This window comes from Capricornis sumatraensis, chromosome 1 (assembly GCF_032405125.1).
Source record: "Capricornis sumatraensis isolate serow.1 chromosome 1, serow.2, whole genome shotgun sequence".
Lineage (NCBI taxonomy): Eukaryota > Metazoa > Chordata > Mammalia > Artiodactyla > Bovidae > Capricornis > Capricornis sumatraensis.
In genome coordinates this window covers 91,526,649-91,551,642 of record NC_091069.1, presented here as the reverse complement: position 1 = coordinate 91,551,642, position 24,994 = coordinate 91,526,649, and the positions used below count along the sequence as shown (strand labels likewise).

General features: G+C 36.6%; 1 protein-coding gene across 4 annotated transcripts in view; it reads left to right on the top strand.

Moving 5' to 3' along the window:
- The window catches only part of SPAST (spastin), a 50,877-nt gene extending 35,400 nt beyond the window's left edge, over positions 1-15,477 (top strand). For all 4 annotated transcript variants that reach the window (XM_068970614.1, XM_068970597.1, XM_068970605.1 and 1 more), the window contains 8 exons: positions 720-795; positions 1,082-1,173; positions 1,319-1,398; positions 3,356-3,398; positions 4,547-4,626; positions 7,185-7,255; positions 8,655-8,695; positions 14,221-15,477. In XM_068970614.1, the coding sequence (XP_068826715.1) occupies positions 720-795; positions 1,082-1,173; positions 1,319-1,398; positions 3,356-3,398; positions 4,547-4,626; positions 7,185-7,255; positions 8,655-8,695; positions 14,221-14,343 (606 nt within the window). In that variant the 3' untranslated portion in view covers positions 14,344-15,477. The remainder of the gene's footprint in view (positions 1-719; positions 796-1,081; positions 1,174-1,318; positions 1,399-3,355; positions 3,399-4,546; positions 4,627-7,184; positions 7,256-8,654; positions 8,696-14,220) is intronic.
- Positions 15,478-24,994: the final 9,517 nt, after the last annotated feature.

Below are 24,994 nucleotides of genomic sequence, written 5' to 3'. Positions count from 1 at the left end.
ATGGCAACCCACTGCAGTATTCTTGCCTGGAAAATCCCATGGACGGAGGAGCCCAGTAGGCTACAGTCCGTGGGGTCGCAAAAGTCCGACACGACTGAGCAACTTCACTTTACCGCAAACCTCATGACCCTTTCAAAGCATAGATGCTTTGGTGCATAGAATGGCTTTAGTATAGTGTTCAAGCCCCTGATAATGTCTTAAGGAGTGTTCATAGACCACCTGGACCACCTAGAAATGCTTTGACATTTATTGACAGTGATATTGTGAGAATGGATTTTCAAGATGTTTTTAGTAGAGCAAGTTTTGTTTAGGAGAGCACGTTCCAACTTCTGTGCTTCTGTAAACACACCCTGCAGCCTACAGCTTACGGAATATTGCTGCATCCCTCTGTCCTCTGGTGTTCCCTCTTCTCAATAGTTACATCCCAATCTCAAGTCTTAGAAATGCATAGTGAAACAAGACAGAGAGATATTTTGTTTTGTTTTTTAAAGTACTCACCAGATTCTCTTAATAAATAAGCCGTCTATTTACTGGTGTTGTAAGGAACAATCAATAACCCCCAAAACCCCTCACCCCTACTCTTTAAACCAAATCTTTGGTTGCTGCAAAGAAGGGAAGTTAAATTCCTAGGTACTAGATTTTCAGTAGTGACATTAAAAAAGCTGGAAGGAACAATCTTGCGTTTTGTGGGTTTAACAGTGTCCAATGCCTTGTTTTAGGTGGGAGAAGGAGAGAAATTGGTGAGAGCTCTTTTTGCTGTGGCTCGAGAACTTCAACCTTCCATAATTTTTATAGGTAAGAACATGTCTTCCAATAGCTTAGTTGAACATTTGTAAAGTTCCCTTCTTCCAAATGTGAGGGGATGATAGGAAAGATTATTCAGAAGTAAAAAGTTTTTAAAAATTTTTATTGAAGTGTAGTTGCAGAAGTAAAAAGTTTTTAAAAAGCACAAGATTAAAGACTGTCCAACAAATTGAGTAAGATACATTATATTAATAACCTAAATAATAAACTAGGTTAATCTCAGATAACTCACGTAGCTTGGCTTTTAATTAAAGTTTCATCCTTGTATTTCCTCTAGATGAAGTTGATAGTCTTTTGTGTGAAAGAAGAGAAGGAGAACATGATGCTAGCAGACGTCTAAAAACTGAATTTCTAATAGAATTTGATGGTGTACGTATTGATTATGATATTTTTATGTGGTAGCATTTTAGTGTATATATTTTCCAATTGAATGGCCCAAATTAGAAATAGATATCTTTATTGTGTTTTTCTTTGTTATTACTTTAAAAATATTGAAAATAATTTTGACTTATAGGTACAGTCTGCTGGAGATGACCGAGTGCTTGTAATGGGTGCAACTAACAGGCCACAAGAGCTTGATGAAGCTGTTCTCAGGTAGGGAAATTTATGTGGAAATGCACACATTACAGATGTATTTACTCCTTTATTCATCTCACGTATTACTTGTCTCTTTCGTTCTCAGTGTAAAGACTGAATTCATTGTAACATGTTCCTCTCTATATCCATCCTCTGGCCTCTTGTTAGTAAACAAAACTTTTGAGGACAGGACCAGCATGATATCAGGAAAACTATTTTTAACTTTATGGTTTTAGGCAAATTGCTTATTTCTTCTGGGTTGAATTAAAGTCTTAAAACTCCAAAACTGATTTTTACCCTGCTAACACAGTTCATGTTTGAGCAAATTTGTTCCCTTTCTACTGGGAGGACAGTTTGACTCAACTGTCCAAATTATAAAATTCTTGGACCTCCCATTCTTTTCCTGAGGAATTTGTAACATTACCTATTGTTTCTAGGACTGGATGTTGCAGTGTGAAAGTCTGAAGCCAGCCTGCTTTTATTCACATTTATTGGTTAACCCAGTAGGGTTAGTGTCTAATCTCCTTTCTACTACTACTATTACTTTTGTGACCTTTGTTTTTGTGATGGTTTTTGTTTTCTTTTTTATTGCTTTCCTGTTCTTTGCAGTCCCATTTTTCATCTTCTGTTGTCTTACTTCTTTGAACCTTTTTATCTCATTGAGCTCTTATTTCATAGGAGCCTTTATTTTTTCCATTAAATTATTTTCTTGGAAAGATATTGGTCACAGTTTTAACTTGCTTTATGGCAAAATCCTCTTGTGCATGTTCTTCATTTTATCTATTTTATGTTTATTGTATTTTTTCCCATCTTTTTTTGGTACTGTTCTTTAAAATCAGTCCTATGCTTTTGTCTGTTTTGCCTATTTTATTTGAATGAGGGGAGTTTTCTTGGAGAACCTAATTTTGAAAGGATGTTGTAGAAGAGCTAGAAAAGTAAGATAGCAAGGCAAATATCTTGAATTGTCCTATATACCCTGGACTGGTGGGCAGTCTCACTGACTCACAGCAAAACCCCACCTGGTAAAGAAGTGTACGTGTATGTAAATAAGAGATTGGGTCGATTTAGTCTTCTTCAACTGAAAAAGATTGGCCATTGCAAGACAGCTTGTCCTCTTGCCAGACTGATATCTCCTTACAAAGATGTTGTGTCTTTGAGTTTCTTTGTTCAGTCTCATCTTCCTTATCATTCCTTTGCTACTGACTAGGGTCACATGATCTGCAGAGCCAGTCCTCACATGCTTGTTTAAATGTGGGGAGGTTAGTTTTATTGCCCCTTTATTGTTCTCTGTTTTCTCTGGAAAACTGCTCTGACAGCTGTGTCTGGAATTTGCATTGGCAGGTCCTGTCTGTATTCACCTTTGTCGGTATAATTTTCACTGCCCTAGGCAGGCCTTCTTCATACATCTTAGTTCTATAAGCATTACCTGGTTTGCTAACGATGGAGTTTGCATTTCTGTTTCTGTTGTTCGTGTTGGTTTTAGTTGTTTTCAGTTTCAAGGATCTGTTTCTTCAACTCCTTATAGCAGATATTTTGTTTTAAAGTGTTAACTACTGTTAAAAAAATACAGATACATAAATGGTTAATTCTGACAATACTAAGGATTTTTAAACATTAACTGGAATTTTCTTAAATTGTATTGGAGTACAGTTGATTTACAGTGTTCTGTTAGGTTCAGGTGTACAGCAGAGTGAGCCAGTTATACACATACATATATCCACTCTTTTTTAGATTCTTTTCCCATATAGGTCATTACAGAGTATTGGGTAGTCTTCCCTGTGGTATATACAGTAGATCCTTACTAGTTATCTATTCTATATATTTAACTAGAATGTTTTAAAAGAGTGATTTTTTACATTGATGACTACTAAAATGTATTCAAATGCCTTGAGCACTATACTTAAAGCTTTGTTTCTGTTATTTGCTGTTTAAATTCAAAATTGTATTTCTGAGATTGCTTGAATCCTTTTTTTAGGCGTTTTACCAAACGGGTTTATGTGTCTTTGCCAAATGAGGAGGTATGTATCCATGTTTGAACTTTTTAATTTTAGGCAGAAACAAGACCTACCATTTAACATTACTGAGTCTTCTAGTATATGGTACAGCTGCATTGGAAAGTTTGGCAGTTTCTTAAAAAGATGAACTTACTGTAAGACTCCACGGGCTTCCCAGGTGGCGCAGTGCTAAAGAATCTGCCTGCCAGTGCAAGAGACGCAGAAGACGTGGTTCAATCTCTGGGTCAGGAAGATCCCCTGGAGGAGGAAATGGCAACCCACTCCAGTATTCTTGCCTGGAGAATCCCATGGACAGAGGAGCCTGGCAGGCTACAGTCCATAGGGTTGCAAAGAGTCGGACACGACTTAGCAACTGAGCATGCATGTAAGACTCCAAAATTTTAATCATAAGATTCTACTAGAGAAATGAAAACATGTATCTATAAAGACACGTACAAGAATTTTTACAACAGCATTATAAATAATAACCAAGAACTGCAAAAAAATCTAGTCATCAATTGGTGAATAGATAAATGTGCTCATTCCTTTTATTGCTAAATGGTACCATACCATTCCATATATGGTACTTTTACATACCGTAATATGGATGGACCTCAGAAACATTTTTTTAAGTGAGGGATGCCAGATGCAAAAGATTACCTATTATATGATTCCATTTATATGAAGTGTCTGAAAAAAGGCTATTTCTAGAAACATAAAGTAGATAGTGGTTAGCTAAGGCTTTGGGTGGAAGTCAGAATTAATTGCAAACAGACACAGGTGAGCTTTTTGGAGTGATAGAAATGTTCTAAAATCGGATTATGGTGATGGTTGCCCAACTCTAATCTTATTAAAAGTCACTGAATTATACACTTAAAGTGGGTGAGAGTCCATGTTATATGAACCCATACCTTTAAATTGTGGTTGTCTACCTCAGACCCTTAACATCCTTGGTGGTAGCAGCAGCTATTTACTTATTTGGATTAGTTTTAACTCTTTTAGAAACTTTCAAAAAATTATCATTTTAATAGATAAGAGTGAGGCAGTAAGAGGTAGAGTGTTTTGTGTAAAATCATAGAGTTCCTAAATGAGAGTTAGGATTTGAACCTAACTTCTGGATATTTTATTAAGCTAACTCTTTGGACTGATAATTCTTTAATATTTCTTTTCAGACACGACTACTTTTATTAAAAAATCTATTATGTAAACAAGGAAGCCCATTGACCCAAAAAGAACTAGCTCAACTTGCTAGGTGAGTGATTGGATTTCATCTATCCTGCAGCTTTTCTTTATTGTTAAGAAGTCTTTCTGTTTTGTTTAAAGTAAGCGCATGTCTGAAACAAGTAATTTATCTGAATACTTGTTTTATTCTCTACTTCCTTTATCTTTTCCCTTACCTCATTTTCTTATGTATGATACCTAAATTTCAGTTTCTAAATCCTCTGGAAGACATGACCTATTAGCTATTTGCTAATGATGGTACTATATTTTTTTAATAAACTTAAGTTCTATTAAAATAATTTTTCAGATGTAAAACATTGCATATTTGCCCACACCAACAGGTATTTTCACTTAAACTTGTTCTTTTGTATTACACATAATTTTTTTTAAACTTTGACATCTTCAAGTTTTTTTTAATAAGTGGTGTATTAAGTAGAAACTGAATATAGGAGATGCACTCATACATTTTTAGTCATTGGAAAAAACTCAAAAAGTAATTTAAAATATTCAACAAGAATGTGAATAGCTAGTATTGTGAGTTAAAACTCTTGAGTTGCCAGATACCTATGAAAAAAGAACAAATTCATTCTTTGTTATTCCAGTAAAAAATCTGCTAATAATGTTTCTGCAGTTATTTAACAGAGTACATGAAAAGTAAATATTTTTTTCCTGTTCTGTTTTCCTCTTCCTCTTGACTTCCCTAGTTCTTAGTTCCCTTTAATAATCTTTTGGCTGCCCAGGAGTTCCCACTGTGGCATCCCATTCAGGTATACCTCTTTTTGCCCATGTCTTCTACCCCAGACCCTCCCTTCACCCTGTCTGTCCTATAGGGTGTCCTACAGATGAAGAAATCTTCCTTGATTGCCTCTCATTCCATCAAGGCAGTTCTTGGTCTAGATAGAGACTCGTTAATCTATAGAGAAGTAATTGCAGTTATGTGTCAGTTGGCCAGCAATGGTTTATAGATGTAAGCTTTCCAGGGCACATATTTACAACTTAATGGAGTCTCCTGGAGATGCAGTATACCTTAATCTAAAGGAATGGTTCTACTTCCTATTGCCATACACAAAGATAAACTCAAAATGGATTAAAGACCTAAATGTAAGACCAGAAACTATAAAACTCTGAGAGGAAACATAGGCAGAACACTTGGCAACATAAATAAATTAAAACAAGATCCTCTATGACCCAACTCCTAGAGTAATGGAAATAAAAGCAAAAATAAACAAGTGGGACCTAATTAAATTTAAAAGCTTTTGCACTGGAAGGGAAACTATAAACATGGTGAAAAGAAAAGCCTCAAAATGGGAGAAAATAATAGCAAATGAAACAACTGAAAAAGGATTTACTTCCAAAATATATAAGAAGCTCATATAACTCAATACCAGAAAAACAACCCAATCAAAAAGTGGGACAAAGACCCTTAACAGATATTTCTCCAAAGAAGACATACAGATGGCTAACAAACCCATGAAAAAATGCTCAACATTGCTCATTATTAGAGAAATGCAAATCAAAACCATGATGAGACACCAGCTGACACTGGTCCGAATGGCTCTCATCAAAAAGTCTATAAGCAGTAAATGCTGGAGAGGGTGTGGAGAAAAGGGAACCCTCTTGCACTGTTGGTGGGAATGTAAATTGATACAGCCACTGTGGAAGATGGAATGGCGATTCCTTAAAAAGCTAGGCATAAAGGCACCATATGACCCAGCAATCCCACTCCTAGGCATATACCCTGAGGAAACCGAAATTGAGAAAGACACATATACTCCAATGTTCATTTCAGCACTATTTACAATAGCTAGAACATGGAAGCAACCTAGATGTCCATCAACAGATGAATGGATAAAGAATCTGTGGTACATATGTACAATGGAATATTACTCAGCCATGAAAAGGGATGCATTTAGGTCAGTTCTAATGAAGTGGATGAACCTAGAGCCTACTATACAGAGTGAAGTAAGTCAGAGAAATATAAATATCACATACTAACACGTATATATGGAATCTAGAAAGATGGTACTGATGAGTTTATTTATAAGGCAGCAGTGGAGAAACAGACATAGAGAACAGACTTATGGACATGGGGTCGGGGAGGAAGAAGAGGGTGAGATGTATGGAAAGAGTAACATGGAAGCTTACAGTACTATATGTGGAAATAGATAGCCAATTGGAATTTGCTGTATGACTCAGGGAACTCAAACAGGGGCTCTGTGACAATCTAGAAGGGTGGGATGGGGAGGGAGGTGGGAGGGAGGTTCAAGAGGGAGGGGACATATGTATACCTATGGCCAATTCATGTTGACATTTGGCAGAGAATAAAATTCTGTAAAGCAATTATCCTTCAGTTAAATTAATTAAAAAATAAAAAGGGAATGTTTCTAATGGTGAAGACTTGAGGCATTATAAGGAACCAGTAAGTTGCTTTGTTTTTAGTGAGTGGGCCTTCCTGTGCCCTTAAAAATCAAATCACAGAGCTGTCTGCTTGATGACAAAGGCAAACTAGGGTTTTACCCTCTTATTATGTGGTGATTTTAAATCTGGAAAGGTAAAAATAACTTGTTCTTTCTTCCTTCTCATTCTCAGAATGACAGATGGATACTCAGGCAGTGATCTAACAGCTTTGGCTAAGGATGCAGCACTGGGTCCTATCCGAGGTAGGAATTCCAGAGCTTGAAACGTTTAGAACTGTTTATTACACCATTCAGAAGTTTAAGAAGTCATTATTGAGAGGTCTTTTTTATTGTTGGAAAGCAGTAAAGCTGAATCAGTGGAAAACTTGATTAACACTTGATACAGAGTTTTTAGACTTAAAGTTAAGTAACCTTTCTGAGAAAAGCTTTAGATTCGTTGGCCACATATGCTCTGTAGCATAGCTGCTGCTGCTGCTGCTACTGCTTCTGCTGTTTCTTCTTCCTCTTCCTGCTTTTCCATTCTCCTCCTTCCTCCTCTTCTTCCTTCTCCTCATCTTCCTCCTTCCTCCCCCTCCCCACTTTTTTTCCCCACAACACAGGAAATGTGAAACCATTCTTAGCTCACAGACCATATAAAGACAGTCCATGGATCATTGTACCTTCTAGACAGCAGATTTTGCAACTTGATAGTAGGTTCGCAGCAAAAAAAAAACCCTCAGGAATAACAGAGCTTTTTTAAGCAAGTGAAAAAGAATAATAAAGGGAAAATGTTCTTATCTATTTTATGGTTCTTTTCTATATTCTAATATCGCTTGAAATTGATGTGTGTAAGGAAACTTATATAAATAGATGTTTTTACTTTTATCATTATATGTTATCTTTTGAAAAATTGCAGCAAAGTATATCATTCATTGCTTTGTTTTGATTCAAGGTAATTTGTTGATTCTGAAATACCACATCTGTCATTTTTAGATTATGTTAAACTCCGGGTGATAATCACTTTAGAGTAGATGTTGTCAGCTACTTTTCCACAGGCAACATGGGAAGTGGATGGGTGATGCTCCCAGGTTTGCACTCAGATTACTGGCTATGATGGCAAAATAGAACATGGAACATGCAACTTCAGAATATATCTCTCACAGTCAGACTACTGGTTAAGAACTGCTGCTTTAGAGAGTAATAAATAGAACCTTGAGAATATATTTTGAAATTCTGGGTAAAGCATTTTAGTCAAGCTTTCATTATGCTGGAGGCATAACATCTTGTTCAGATACCGAACTCAGAAACATTAGCTAATGTATAAATCGTTTGTATTTTGGGGGATATGTTAGCTATTATCCTGAAAAAAAAAAGTTGTTGGCTTAAAACAACTAATGACTTTTGTAAAAAAGTTGCATTATTTTAAGTTTAGTTTCACATTTATAGATCCTATTGTTCTTAAGCAATATATGAAGAAACCGATGCCTTCCTAAGAAAGAATATTAGTGTAAGCATTTATAAATTGTATATGCTCTTATTAATAATCTATTTTTCTCTTCATATAATGATTTATATTGAACATATACTTTTAGATTTTGAACTTTGTTTATTTAAACTTGGAAGTCTTTTTCTTCCCTAAGTGCTTCATTTTTATATTTTACAGAACTGAAACCAGAGCAAGTGAAGAATATGTCTGCCAGTGAGGTAAAGTGTTTTATAATTACCTTTCTTTTGTCTGGTCCTGTAGATTGTAAAACATATATTTTGTCTGGATTTTTCCAGTTTGATTAGAAACCAGAAAAAATTACTTTTGCTTCATTTCAAAATATGGAAGACTCAAATGATGATCTCCTTTGGTGTCATTTGGTAATGCACAAAATATATTAGACATAATCATTAAGTCATTTTCTGTCAAATCATTATATAAATACTAAACAAAACAAACTTATAGGCAACTTGAGAATTTTATACATTGTAAAGATGACTTGTAACGAGTTAACCCCTTGATGTTCTATTCTGTTAGTTTTTCAGTAATGTTTGTTTTCTTTCTTATAAAAGCAATACAGTTTCCATTGTAACATAATTTGTTACATCTTAAAAATATGGTAGGTCCCTTTAAGAAATGCTGAAGCATTACTTTTGAAAAAAATTGCCTGCAAAATATAGAATTGGATATGCAGAATGTTCATAACTATGTATTCAGACATTTTAAATCAGATTTAAATTATGTAACTTATCTCTCAGAGCTCAGATAGCACCTGAGACATTACTAACCAAAGAGACTTCATTCTTGGCATAGAATAGAGAACAGAACTCCACTGGAGTTCGAGTGTGAACGCCAAAAAAGAAAAAAACCAACAAAAACCCCCAGAAACATGGGCTGGAGGATGGCAAGGGGTTTGCACATTGCAGAGAGTCCTGTCCAAGTATTAATAGTGAAATCTTAATGTAGAGAATGAGTGTACTTGAATTTGAGTACATTTTGGCAGTCCTCTTTCTTCATGTTTCCAAGTAAATTTGAGGTTATTATCTTCAGGCATCTTGTGCATAGTGGTTAACCAGCTACATTACTAAGAAAGCCTTCACACTTCTTGCAGCCACAACACTTTTCCATTTCAACAGTCTAGTTTTCCTGGAGTATGAATGAAACTTTTTAGGAATAAAGAATTCCACATATCATATACTTGTGTTTAGCTACGATTACCTTTAAAATTCACGTTTAAAGTATAGTTTCATGTTCCTCTTATCTGACTCATTATTTTGATTCCATATATTTCTAATTTAAAAAATATGTATTAGTATTAAGTGTCTTGAGGGCTTTTATACTTATATATAAATTATTAACAATATCCCATCTATATATTATTTTTTAAATGTTCTTTTAGCATAAACCTAATATGTGCTTTTCTATCCAAAAAGTAAGCACTGTGCATGAATTTCTTTCTTTCCCACACACCACTCTCCCTACCTTGGACTCAGGACAGGTGAACTTGGTATTTCATGTATATACCCTGTCCCCCCTAGATTAAAATTGAAGAAAGGTCTGTTGTGTGACACTTTAGGCCTCTGTCTTTGTCCCGTGAACAGACCACACAGAATGAAGGCGCTAATCAAGCCCATAAGTAATGAACTAAAACCATCAGCTGACAAATAATTTTTAGTAAGAAGTTGTCTACTAATTCCTAATCAACTTCTACAAAATCCACTGAACCCCATGTCTGCAAGTATTCCTCACTCTGTCTCAAGTGCCTCGGCCCTGGCATTTTCTGTGAATAAGGAATGGCTACCCACTCCAGTATTCTTGGCCTGGAGAATTCCATAGACAGAGGAGCCTGGCAGGCCCCAGTCCATAGGGTCGCAAAGAGTCAGACATGACTGAGCAACTAACACTTGTACTTTTTCACTTTCAACCATTCAGAAGGCCACTAAAAAACCTATAAATGGATGCTTGGATACACCTTCATTAGTACCTTATACTGATTTTATGAAAGCAAGTGGGTGGCTGCTTAGGGAATAGGAAAAATTCTTAGGAATCTGTTCATAATTATTTCATGAGAAAAGAAACCTGTTTTCTGTTGATAGTGGATTTATTAACCTTTATGTTTTACCCATCCTGAGAATTATACATACAACTAAACTTTAACATTTTTCTTCATTGAACAAACTCAACTTAAACATAGTTCCTATTTTACTTGAAGAGTAAATTGAGTCTATTTTCTTTTTTTAGTAACTCTTTTAGAGTCATGATTTTAAAACAAGGCAGTTCTGTGGCAATAGGTGTCTATTGCCATGTAACAAAACTTGCCACAAAATTTAGCAGCTTAAATGGCATGTGTTTATTATCTCACGTTTTCACAGAGAAAGGAATATGGGCACAGTTTAGCTCAATCCTCCACTTCAAACTCTGAGGGCTGCAGTCAAAGCATTGGTCTAGGGTTTCTTACAAAGCTGTAATCAGGATGTTGTCTGGGGCTATAGTCATTATAAGGCTCAAACTAGAAAGATCTGCTTCCAGGCTCATGTGTTTTTTTGTGTTTTGTTTTTTGCCAGATTAATTTCCTCTTGTGTTGTTGGCCTGAAAGCCTCAGTTTTCTCTGTTTATTGGCTGGAAGCCACCTTCTGTTCCTTGTCACATAGGCCTCTCCAACATAGTAGTTTGCTTCATCAAAGCCAGTGAGCCAGGAAGAGAACAGAGAGTGCCAGCAGGATGGAAGTCATAGTCTTGATAACCTAATCATGGAAGTCACATCTTATCACTTTTGCTGTAGTCTGTGCTTAGGTCCAGTCTATACTCAGGGGAAGGGATTACACAAGGGCATATATAACAGGAGATGGAATCATTAGGAGACACAGCAGGATATACCTGCCACATCTGTAAATCAATTTAATTTTATGTTTAATGGGTCACACTTGGCCAGCAAAATCTGCTTTTATATTAAGATGAGCCCTCTCAACTCTGCTTTAGAACTCTGAAAAACATTGTTGCTTTCTGGGAGCAAGGCACACCTTGAAATTGCATATCCCAAGACTAGAATCAGCAACTTTAAGAACCTGGGTTCATTTTAATGGAGAATAATTTAAAGACTGTGTGTCAAAATGCATACTACTTTGTTTTTATTAGTTTGGGTGTTAAGTTAGCCTACTCCAATGACAGCTTAAAAATGCAGATTTTTTTAAATATCATGAATTCATTCTAACAGTACATTTATTTCAGTATTACAGTGTAACATATCTACTTGAATTATATCTTGTATTTTAAAAATATGTAAGCCATTTCATTATTTTAAACTAAGTTTTTTCTATTTATTTGGCTGTGTTGGGTCTTCATTGTGGCACGTGGGTCTTCCTTGCAACCTGTGGGATCGTCCATCGTGGTGCACAGACTGTCTAGTTGTGGTGTGTGGGCTCAATAGTTGTGGCACATGGGCTCCAGACTACACGGGCTTTAGTAGTTGCTCTGCAGCATATGGGATCTTAGTTCCCTAACCAGGGATCAAATCTGTGTCCCCTGCATTAAAGGCAGGTTCTTAACCTCTGGACCACCAGAGAAGTCCCTAAATTTTAGATAGTACTAAAACTTAAAACTACTGAATTATAAAAAATAACATGATGGTACCTTTTTGTGATCATTCCAGTAATAATGTGTGTCTGGTTACATTATTAAAGTTTTTGCTCCTACTGTATACTTTTATGCAATATATTTTTAACCTAATGGTCTTAATATTAATAATTTGGTAACAGCTTTTAGCTATTAGTCCTGGTTTATGAGTTGATGTTTATAAAGCACTGAAAGTCTGGCAATAGTGAATACTGCATTAAAAAAGTGAAAGTGTTAGTCACTTAGTCATGGTCGACTCTTCGCAACCCCATGGACTGCAGCTCATCAGGCTCCTCTGTCCATGAACTTCTACTGTATAAGTGTCCATTAAATAACTGACATGAGTCTCCTGCAATGCAGGCAGATTCTTTACCATCTGAGCCACCAGGGAAGCCCTAATTTAAAAATACATAAATAATAATGGCAACCTTTTATAGAGATCAAGGAAATCCATTTTATTTTCTTACTCTATGATTTTCTTAATCTATGCAGTGTTGATATTAGCGAGGATATAAAGTAGTTAGATTGGGTTTTATAAGAGTAATAAAAAGAATATACTCAATATAGATGTCTATCAACAGATGAATGGATAAAGAAGTTGTATACATATATACAATGGAATATTACTCAGCAATAAAAAAAACGAATTTGAGTCAGTTCTAGTGAGGTAGATGAACCTAGAGCCTGTTTTACAGAGTTAAGTAAGTCAGAAAGAGAATAACAAATACCATGTATAAATGCATACATATGAAACCTAGAAAAATGGTACTGATGAACCTATTTGTAGGGCAGTAATAGAGACATAGACATAGAGAACAGACTTGTATACCACAGCAGGGGAAGGAGAGGATGGGACAAATTGAGAGAGTAGCATTGAGACATATTCATTACCATATGTAAATAGTAGCCAGTGGGAATGTGCTGTATGATGCAAGGAGCTCGACTTGGTGCTAGAGGGCTGGGAGGTGGGAAGGAGGTTCAAGAGGAGGAGACATATGTATACCGATGGCTGATTCATGTTGATGTATGGCAGAAACTAACAACATTGCAAAGCAGTTATCCTCCAATTAAAAATAAATTTTAGGACTTCCCAGGTGGCGCAGTGGATAAGAATCCACCTGCCAGTGCAGAGGACATGGGTTTGATCCCTGGCCCAGGAAGATTCCACATGCTGAGAAGCAACTAAGCCCATGTGTCACAACTACTGAAATCTGCATGCTCTAGAGCCTGCAAGAGTAGCCCTCACTCTCTGTAGCACTAGAGAAAGCTCTCACGCACCAATGAAGACCCAGCACAGCCATAAATAAATCAAATTTAAAATGTAAATTAAAAAAAATACAGATAAGTATCAGTTGAAATTTTGTCTCCAGTTCTTCTTATTTGGAAGCAAAATATACATGTAAATCTGTGATAATTTTTAATTTACCACTTTGTGCCAGATTTCATTTTGTCTTTTAAAAATGCTTAGGTAAAAATTAGGTATTTATTAACTCATTTTTGTTTTATTCTATATTCTCAAAACCAATTAAAAATCTGAGAAAATAAGACCAAATTAAATATATTGCAAACAATAATAATAAAACTTTAGACATAAGCATCCTCCATGTTGTATTAAGAGCAATATTTCCTTCAGAGTCCCACGTGCATCTTGTAAACTCCTTTTCCCTTTCTGAGAAACATGAATTTAGCCAGAGTATGCTTGTGGTGAGTGAGACTTGAGAATGTAAAATTTCATGAAACTGTGCAGAAAAAAAATTGGAAGGAGATAACCCAAACAGTGGTTGTATATCTGAGTAGTGGGATTGTGTTTATTTTTTCTGATTGCAAATATTTTGTCTAGCTTTCTGCAATGATTGTGTTTTGTTTTTATAGTGGGAAAATACTGGGATTTAAAATGTTAATACCTAAGAAGCCAAACACATGAAATGAAAGTATATTATTTGGTAGGATTTCTTAGATAGGAAACGTACCTAATATATACTAATATGTAAAATAAGATGATTGGCATGATTTTCTAAGAATACGTCTATATATATTTTAACATTAATAAACAAAGCATTTTTAGCCACCATTGGGTCGGCTATTGTATATGTGATAATCATTTGTATTGTGTGCTTTTTTTTAAATCTAGATGAGAAATATTCGATTATCTGACTTCACCGAATCCTTAAAAAAGATAAAACGCAGTGTGAGCCCTCAAACGTTAGAAGCATACATACGTTGGAACAAGGACTTTGGAGATACCACTGTGTAAGCCTGCAGAATATTTACTTTTCAAGAGAAAAACATACCATCTTCGATGAATAGTTTTATCAGCTACGGAAAGTCAGCCTAAGTTTACAGGACTTTTCAGAGTCTTACAACTACTTGTGCACCCCAGAAGATGAACCATAAAATAAATTTAAATAAAGTATACAATGCAAATGGAATATTTTTGTTTAAGGCCTTCTTGGCTTAATGGTCACGGATATCCCAATGGGCACTGTAAGTCAGAACACAACAAAAACTGAATCTGGTCTTCTTTACCAACATAATCGTAATGTAAATAGTAATTTGTATATTATGTTGCAGATGAAAGTATTCCAGAGACGGTGAATGGTAGAAGACACAGAGCCTTTGGTGGTTTGTCTTCTGACATCTTTTCTTAAAATAGTCATTTTTCCTGTTTTCATTTCCTGCTGTTGTCTTTACTATGAGTGATTGGAATGCCAAACACTCTGTTTCTTTTTTTTTCTTTTTACAAATTGTGTGCCAAATGAAACTTTTTCCTATGTAACAGTAGTAGGAAAAAGAATTTTGAAGGTTTTTTTTCTTCTTCTTACATCTACAGACATTAAAAATGTTTTCTTTTCACTTTTTATTTTTTCTATTACCTTTCTACCAAACAATTTGGAGAGCAATACGATAGCAACAAAACAAATCTAGTGAAAGGAGAAGGAGAAATTTTGAAGTTTTCAGATACTCTGTCATACAACATGTAGACCAGTCCTCCTGTGATCTGTAGTATTTTTTTTCTAATATGTTTGTCAGAAATCTATTGTAGACTGTTAACTTATTCCTAATGGAATTTATTTTCTGCTAGAATTAGTCTAATATTTAAGAAAGCCAGTTTTAACCACTATGAAAGTGGTTCCTGTGCAAGAGAAGGGAAATACTGGGAGCGAAGACATTTCTAATTTATTGCTTATTACTTTCTTACTGTTTACAGGATAATTACAAGCCAGTGGATCTACCATGTTTTATTAATGCCTCCAATGAAACTTTAAAAAATTACTGAATTTTTATATTGCATACATTTTATAGGTTTCTTGTGCTCACTTTGTTAACTAAAAAGTTTTAGTCTGTTAATCTGCCTTTTGTTCCCCAAAAATGTACAGTAATTCCATTACTTGTTTGTATGTGTGGGCTTTTGTTACAAAAATGTCCTTGTAGGAAGTAGAGACTCATATCAAGGCCTTCTAAATATTGTAATAAAGGCAAATGGATATTTGCCATTAGTTTACTGGTTAAAAGTTTGTTTACAGAAATCGTCTTTGGTGCTTTTATGTAAAATGTCATGGGTGGAAAGAATAATTTTATAGTAGTAACAAATATTTTTTTTTTTGAAAAATATCTCTGCTTTGAGAAAATATATTAAAGTTAACTTGCCCCCACTAGATAAGAATTTTATAATGAAGACATACATTCTTCTTAACTTTACTCTTTCTTATCTTTAAGATTTATCTAAATGTAGAAGATGTATGATTATATGCTGTTTGTAGTTATAACTTAAATCATGTCTCCTCTAGTCATAGAACTCCCTGGATAATAAAAATGAGGGTTGAGATACATAGAAAAAAAAAATTTTAAGCCAAAACCATGATATTTTAGGTCATGAGTAATATCTTTTTAAGGTCTCAAACATTATAGCATCCATTATAAAATACTGATAATGAAAGATGATGAAAATATACACAATAAGTATGATGAACATCCCAAATTAAAACATTTTCAATAAAGCTCATAAAATTTCATTTTTAAATTTTCATTTGGAAAAAGATTATTGATAACTGATAAGTTGTATTAAAAGTCCATGGGCTTTAAACTTAAAACTTTTAAACTACAAACTCCTCTAAAACTGTCATAATACTATTTACATTAATTGTAGCTCATTTATTGGGAAAAGTTTTAGATAACAGACTTCACATGTTACATAATAAATTAATATTATCATAAACATTGAGTCAGAATTATACTACTGTATGCACATCCATGTATGGAAGTTAATTTCCTGATCAAGTCTGAAATTGAACTTAGTGCTAGAGGACAATTTTCTTTGACTTACATGACGTGAGTTTTATTTTAAGCTGTGTTTCTCATAGAATGGCCATAAAAGTAGAGTAATTATATGGTAGGATGTGTAAGGTTTTGGTTTGATCTTTTTCAATAAAGATAGAAGTTGCTGAGGATTTCTGAAATAATTTTAGATTGTGACCTTGTAGATTTTGCATTGAGCTCTGTGTCATAGTATTCAGTAAAAGGTAATGTTTAAACCTTAGTGTGCTCTTCATGTTACTATGGCAGAGTTTTGTAAACTAAATTAAAACTTACTGATGTACTGGACTTTGAGCCAATGGAAAGAATCAGTACTATCTTTCCAGATATCTTAAGGGTAAAAGCTTATTCTAAGACAGTCTGCCAAATGAGGTTATTAGGTTTCTGACTTGCAAATATGCTTCGTGCTTGGAAAGAATTGGAAGAAAAGGTAGAACTCTAATTTACTATACAGCCGTCTTTGTTTATAGTGTACACTTCATTATATTTTGTACAAAAACTAATTCTTTTGGTAGAATGAACCATTTACAGTTCGTTTTTGGACTTTGAGTCAAAGGATTTACCTTCAAATACTTGTCTCAGTTTTACTCTGGTCTTTTGTACTTTTCTTCAGAAGAAATGAATTAAAAGATTCAGCTGCATAAGTGGGTTTTTATCCTAATGGATTGGAAATAAATTATAAAGTTTATTTTGCCTTTAATTTATTTGAAACTTTTTGAGATTTCAGAGGTTGTAGTCTGGTATTGAAGGAGTAGCTTGTATTGAACTGACTCTTGCCAATAACAATTACAAACTCTGAATAAAATATAAAAAGCTGTGATTAGAAGACTAGAGAGCAGTCAAAAATGGGCAAAAACAGCACAAAATCATACTAGAAGAGATCCACATTAACTAGGTTTCACCATGAGAGCAACTTGCAGCATCTGCACTGTGCTTGGAAATAAATTCAAGGAGAATGTGACAGTCTTAATGAGCTGAGGAGTCATTTAGTGCTCCTAGAACAGTGTGAAGTTGGGAGGGAAATTTTGAAAAGGAGAGATCTAAGTCCCAAAATCTGCCTGCAGATTCTTTTCAAATGCTTGTTGGTTTCTGAAATTATACCTGTGCAGAGTGACAGTCAAAAGAATCCAGGAAGAAGCAATCATTGAAATCCAGAGTAGTTGTAGCAGTCGCTGGACGAATAAAGTTTGAAATTCAAATTCCAGTAAGGGGTCTAGTAAACACTCTGGTTTTCTATTGACACCCGAAAAGGGCCATGGCTTAGGAGGAAGGACAGCATCCTAGAATGAGGGCTGTACTTTAGAACTCTGGGCACAGCTGGAAGAAACTCGCTGAAACAAAGCTTAAAATCAGGCTTTCAAAACATCAGGGTTATCCATTAGTACTTTAACAGCTAGCCAGAATAAAACATTGTTAAAACAGAATCCAGAGCCTTTACAACATATTAATTCACAAAGCCCAGCAAAAATAATAAGCATATAAAGAAAAATTACATGATCCATAATCAACAGAAAATCTATAGAAGCAGAAACACAGATGACTTTTGGAATTAACAGAAAATTATTTAACAGCTTTAAAATACATTAAAAATTTTACAAGGGAAAATGGTGGATTAATGGATTAGGATTCTTAGCAGAAAAATAGAAACTGAAAACCAAATAGAAGGTCTGTGATTATAAATTATGAAATGAATGACATTGTCTGAAATTTGAAAAATCACTGGGCGGGCTTAACAGTAAACTGGATGCATCAGAGATAAAACAGGAAGGCAGTTAATAAAATTATCAAAGTGAAGCACAGAGAAATAAAGAAACAGATTTCAGACCTGTGGGACAGAATCAGTCTAATGTACATGTACTTTGAGGTCCAAAAGGAGAGGACAGGGAGAGAATGGGGCAACAGAAATATTTGAAGCAGTAATGCCTGGAATTTCCCAAAATTGTTGGAAGACATCAACTTACAGGTCCAAGAAGTTCAGTGAACTCCAAGCAGAATAAATGCGACAAAGATCACATCTGAGTACCTCCTTTGCAAAATACACACACATGCACAAAACGAAATCAATTAAAATAAATATCAAAAGCAGCCAGCAAAGGGAAATGACATTACACTTGAATAAAGCAAAAATGGTGGGTAACTATTTGAAACAGTGGAATCCAGGAAATGGAGTGACATTTTTAAAGTGTAAAAATTATACAATACTATGTAAAAAAAAAAAAGGTGAACAGTGGACCTACTGTGTAGCATAGGAAACTATATTCAATATCTTACAATAACATATCATCAAAAAAAATCTGAAAGAGAATATATAACTGAAATCACTTGACTATGCACCTGAAACATGTTGTTCAGTCGATTAATGGTGTCTGATTCATTGCGACCCCATGGACTGCAGCACAATAGGCTTCCCTGTACTTCATCTCCCAGAGTTTGCTCAAACTCATGTCCATGGAGTTGATGGTGCCATCCAACCATCTTATCAACAACACTGGAACTCAACTATACATCAATTTAAAAAATAAATGCAAGAATAAAAGTTAACCTAAAATTTTGTTTACTTAGAATGTTCAAAATACATAAAACTCATTCCAGTTGTACAAAAAGTAAGAGAATTTGTTCTTAACAGGCTGACATAGGAAATTCTTAAGCCTGTTTTTAAAAATAGTTATTTTATTTATTTGGCTGCTCCAGGTCTTGGTTGTGGCACTTGGGATCTTTGATCTTCATTGTGGCATGCGATCTAGTTCCCTGGCCAGGGGTCAAACCTGGGCCCCGTGAATTGGGAGCTCAGCGTTTTAACCACTGGACCACCAGGGGAAGTATCTAAAAAATTCTTTGGGCTGATGAAAAGGAATCCTCCAAAGGAATCCACATCTCCAGGAAGGATTTAAGGACTTTGGAAATGATATTGTTGTTCAGTCATGCAGTCTTGTCCCACTGTTAGTCACCCCATGGACTGCAGCATGCCAGGCTTCCCTGTCCATCACCATCTCCCAGAACTTGCTCAAACTCATGTCCATTGAGTCAGTGATGCCATCCACCCATCTCGACCTCTGTTATCCCCTTCCTCCTGCCTTCAGTCTTTCCCAGCATCAGGGTCTTTTCCAATGAGTCATTTCTTCCCAAAGTGGCCAAAGTATTGGAGCTTCAGCTTCAGCGTCAGTCCTGCCCATGAATATTCACGGTTGATTTCCTTTAGGATGGACTGGTTGGATCTCCTCGCAGTCTAAGGGACTCTCAAGAGTCTTCTCCAACACCACAGTTCAAAAGCATCAATGCTTCGGTGCTCAGCCGCCTTTATGGTCCAACTCTCATCCATACGTTGCTACTGGAAAAACCTATTTTTGACTATACAGACCTTTGTTGGCAAAGTGATGTCTCTGCTTTTTAATATGCTTTTTAATATGATGTCATAGCTTTTCTTCCAAGGAGCAAGCGTCTTTTAATTTCATGGCTGCAGTCACCATCTGCAGTGATCTAGGGACCCCAGAAAATAGTCTGTCACTGTTTCCATTGTTTCCCCATCTATTTGCCATGAAGTGATGGGACCAGATGCCATGATCTTAGTTTTTTGAATGTTGTTTTAAGCCAGCTTTTTTACTCTCCTCTTTCACCTTCATCAAGAGGCTCTTTAGTTCTTCACTTTCTGCCATAAGGGTGAAGTCATCTGCATAGCTGAGGTTATTGATATTTCTCCTGGAAATCTTGATTCCAGCCTGTGCTTCATCCAGCCTGGCATTTCTTATGATGTACTCTGCATATAAGTTAAATAGGCAGGGTGACGATATACAGCCTTGATGTACTCCTTTCCCACTTTGGAACCAGCCCGTTGTTCCATGTCCAGTTCTAACTGTTGCTTCTTCACCTGTATACAGGTTTCTCAGGAGGCAGGTCAGGTGGTCTGGTATTCCCATCTCTAAGAATTTTCCACAGTTTGTTGTGATCCACAGAGTCAAAGGCTTTAACATGGTCATTGAAACAAGTGGATGTTTTTCTGGAATTTGCATGCTCTTTCTATGATCCAATGGCTGTTAGCAATTTAATCTCTGGCTCCTCTGCCTTTTCTAAATCCAGTTTGAACATCCAGAAGTTCTTGGTTCCTGTACATTGAAGCCTCACTTAGAGAATTTTGAGCATTACTTTGCTAGCATGTGAAATGAGTGAAGTTGTGTGGTAGTTTGAACATTCTTTGGCATTGCCTTTCTTTGGGATTGAAATGAAAACTGACCTTTTCCAGTCTTGTGGCCGCTGCTGAGTTTTCCAAATTTGCTGGCATATTGAGTGCAGCACTTTCACAGCATCATCTTTTAGGATTTGAAATAGCTCAGCTAGAATTCTATCACCTCCACTAGCTTGTTCATAGTGATGCTTCCTAAGGCCCACTTGACTTCGCACTTCAGGATGTTTGGTTCTAGGTGAGTGATCACACCACTGTGGTTATCTGGGTCATCTCTCGTATAGTTCTGTGTATTCTTGCCACCTCTTCTTAATATCTTCTGCTTCTGGTAGGTTCATACCATTTCTGTCCTTTATTGTGCCCATCTTTGCATGAAATGTTCCCTTGCTATGTCTAGTATTCTTGAAGAGATCTTCTTTCCCATTCTATTGTTTTTCTCTATTTCTTCACATTGATCACTTAGGAAGGCTTTCTCATCTCTCTATGCTTTTCTTTGGAACTCTGCATTCAGATGGATATATCTTTCCTTTTCTCCTTTGCCTTTTGCTTCTCTTCTTTTCTCAGCTATTTGTAAGGCCTCCGCAGACAACCATTTTGTGTTTTTGCATTTCTTTTTCTTGGGGATGGTTTTGATCACCGCCTCCTATACAATGGGGTTTCCCTTGTGGCTCAGCTGGTAAAGAGTCTGCCTTCTATGCAGGAGACCTGGGTTTGATCCCTGGGTTGGAAAGATCCTCTGAAGAAGGGAAAGGCTACCCACTCCAGTATTCTGGCCTGGAAAATTTCATGGACTCTATCATGTGGTCACAAAGAGTTGGACCCGATTAAGCGACTTTCACTTTCATTCCCGTGGAATAAGATGACCCTCCATCCATAGTTCACGCACTCTATCAGCTCTAGTCCCTTGAATTTGTTTGTCACTTCCACTGTATAATCTTAATGGGTTTGATTTAGGTCATACCTGGAAATGATATAACTGTCAGTAAATACAAAAGATAATTTTTCTTATATGTGTCTAAATACCTACCAGTTTTTTTTTAAAGTTTACAGTGTAGTATTTATATGTAGAAGTAAAGTAGATAACAGTAATAGCACAAACGATGGGAGAGGACAGTAAATGGAATTATGTTGAAATAAGTTTATTGTGGATAAAGTTGTACAGTTGTAGTATTAAGGCAGACTTATGATGGTGCATCTCTTCCCAGCAAAGGGAACAAGGGTATGGCACAAAGTCTAGAGGAAACCAAAGACTGGCTGTGAAGAGTCCTCTCCCAGTGGAGTTACACAGGATGTGCTTAATTCCTCCAGCATTGTTATGACATCTGTGAAAAGAAAGTGGTCCACTGGAGAAAGGAATGGCAAACCACTTCAGTATTCTTGCCTTGAGAACCCCATGAACAGTATGAAAAGGCAAAATGATAGGATACTGAAAGAGGTACTCCCCAGGTCAGTAGGTGCCCAATATGCTACTGGAGGTCAGTGGAAAAATAAATCCGGAAAGAGTGAAGGGATGGAGCTAAAGCAAAAACAGTACCCAGCTGTGGATGTGACTGGTGATAGAAGCAAGGTCCGATGCTGTAAAGAGCAATATTGCATAGGAACCTGGAATGTCAGGTCTATGAATCAGGGCAAATTGGAAGTGGCCAGACAGGAGATGGCAAGAGTGAACGTCGACATTCTAGGAATCAGCGAACTAAAATGGACTGGAATGGGTGAATTTAACTCAGATGACCGTTATATCTACTACTGCGGGCGGGAATCCCTCAGAAGAAATGGAGTAGCCATCATGGTCAACAAACAAGTCCAAAATGCAGTACTTGGATGCAATCTCAAAAATGACAGAATGATCTCTGTTCATTTCCAAGTCAAACCATTCAGTATCACAGTAATCCAAGTCTATGCCCCAACCAGTAATGCTGAAGAAGCTGAAGTTGAACAGTTCTATGAAGACCTACAAGACCTTTTAGAACTAACACCCAAAAAAGATGTCCTTTTCATTATAGGGGACTGGAATGCAAAAGTAGGAAGTCAAGAAACACCTGGAGTAACAGGCAAATTTGGCCTTGGAATGCGGAATGAAGCAGGGCAAAGACTTAAGAGTTTTGCCAAGATAATGCACTTGTCATAGCAAACACCCTCTTCCAACAACACAAGAGAAGACTCTACACATAGACATCACCAAGATGGTCAACACCGAAATCAGATTGATTATATTCTATGCAGCAAAAGATGGAGAAGCTCTATACAGTCAGCAAAAACAAGACCAGGAGCTGACTGTGGCTCAGATCATGAACTCCTTATTGCCAAATTCAGATTTAAATTGAAGAAAGCAGGGAAAACCACTAGACCATTTAGGTATGACCTAAATCAAATCCCTTATGATTATACAGTGGAAGGGAGAAATAGATTTAAGGGCCTAGATCTGATAGATAGAGTGCCTGATGAACTATGGAACGAGGTTCATGACATTGTACAGGAGACAGGGATCAAGACCATCCCCATGGAAAAGAAATGCAAAAAAGCAAAATGGCTGTCTGGGGAAGCCTTACAAATAGCTGTGAAAAGAAGAGAAGTGAAAAGCAAAGGAGAAAAGGAAAGATATAAGCATCTGAACACAGAGTTCCAAAGAATAGCAAGAAGAAGAAAGCCTTCTTCAGCGGTCAGTGCAAAGAAATCGAGGAAAACAACAGAATGGGAAAGACTAGAGATCTCTTCAAGAAAATTAGAGATATCAAGGGAACATTTCATGCAAGGATGGGCTTGATAAAGGACAGAAATGGTATGGACCTAACAGAAGCAGAAGATATTAAGAAGAGATGGCAAGAATACACAGAAGAACTGTACAAAAAGGATCTTTACTACCCGGATAATAACAATGGTGTGATCACTCATCTAGAACCAGACATCTTGGAATGTGAAGTCAAGTGGGCCTTACAAAGCATCACTACGAACAAAGCTAGTGGAGGTGATGGAATTCCAGTAGAGCTATTTCAAATCCTGAAAGATGATTCTGTGAAAGTGCTGCACTCAATATGCCAGCACATTTGGAAAACTCAGCAGTGGCCACAAAACTGGAAAAGGTCAATTTTTATTCCAATCCCAAAGAAAGGCAATGCCAAAGAATGCTCAAACTACCACACAATTGCACTCATCTCACACGCTAGTAAAGTAATGCTCAAAATTCTCCAGCCAGGCTTCAGCAATATGTGAACCGTCAACTTCCTGATGTTCAAGCTGGTTTTAGAAAAGGCAGAGGAACCAGAGATCAAATTGCCAACATCTGCTGGATCATGGAAAAAGCAAGAGAGTTCCAGAAAAACATCTATTTCTGCTTTATTGACTATGCCAAAGCCTTTGACTGTGTGGATCACAATAAACTGTGGAAAATTCTTAAAGAGGATGGGAATACCAGACCACCTGACCTGCCTCGAGAAATCTGTATGCAGGCCAGGAATCAAGAGTTAGAACTGAACATGGAACAACAGACTGGTTCCAAATTGGAAAAGGAGTACATCAAGGCTGTATATTGTCACCCTGCTTATTTAACTTATATGCAGAGTACATCATGAGAAACGCTGGACTGGAAGAAACACAAGCTGGAATCAAGATTGCCGGGAGAAAAATCAATAACCTCAGATACGCAGATGACACCACCCTTATGGCAGAAAGTGAAGAGGAACTCAAAAGCCTCTTGATGAAAGTAAAAGAGGAGAGTGAAAAAGTTGGCTTAAAGCTCAACATTCAGAAAACGAAGATCATGGCATCTGGTCCCATCACTCCATGGGAAATAGATGGGGAAACAGTGGAAACAGTGTCAGACTTTATTTTTGGGGGGCTCCCAAATCACTGCAGATGGTGACTGCAGCCATGAAATTAAAAGACGCTTACTCCTTGGAAGGAAAGCTATGACCAACCTAGACAGCATATTAAAAAGCAGAGATATTACTTTGCCGACTAAGGTCCGTATAGTCAAGGCTATGGTTTTTCCAGTAGTCATGTATGGATGGGAGAGTTGGACTGTGAAGAAGGCTGAGCGTCTAAGAATTGATGCTTTTGAACTGTGGTGTTGGAGAAGACTCTTGAGAGTCCCTTGGATTGCAAGGAGATCAACCCTGGGATTTCTTTGGAAGGAATGATGCTAAAGCTGAAACTCCAGTACTTTGGCCACCTCATGCAAAGAGTTGACTGATTGGAAAAGACTCTGATGCTGGGAGGGATTGGGGGCAGGAGAAGAAGGGGACGGCAGAGGATGAGATGGCTGGATGGCATCACTGACTCGATGGACGTGAGTCTGAGTGAACTCCGGGAGTTGGTGATGGACAGGGAGGCCTGGCGTGCTGCAATTCATGGGATCGCAAAGAGTCGGACATGACTGAGCGACTGAACTGAACTGAACTGAACCGTTAGGCACAGT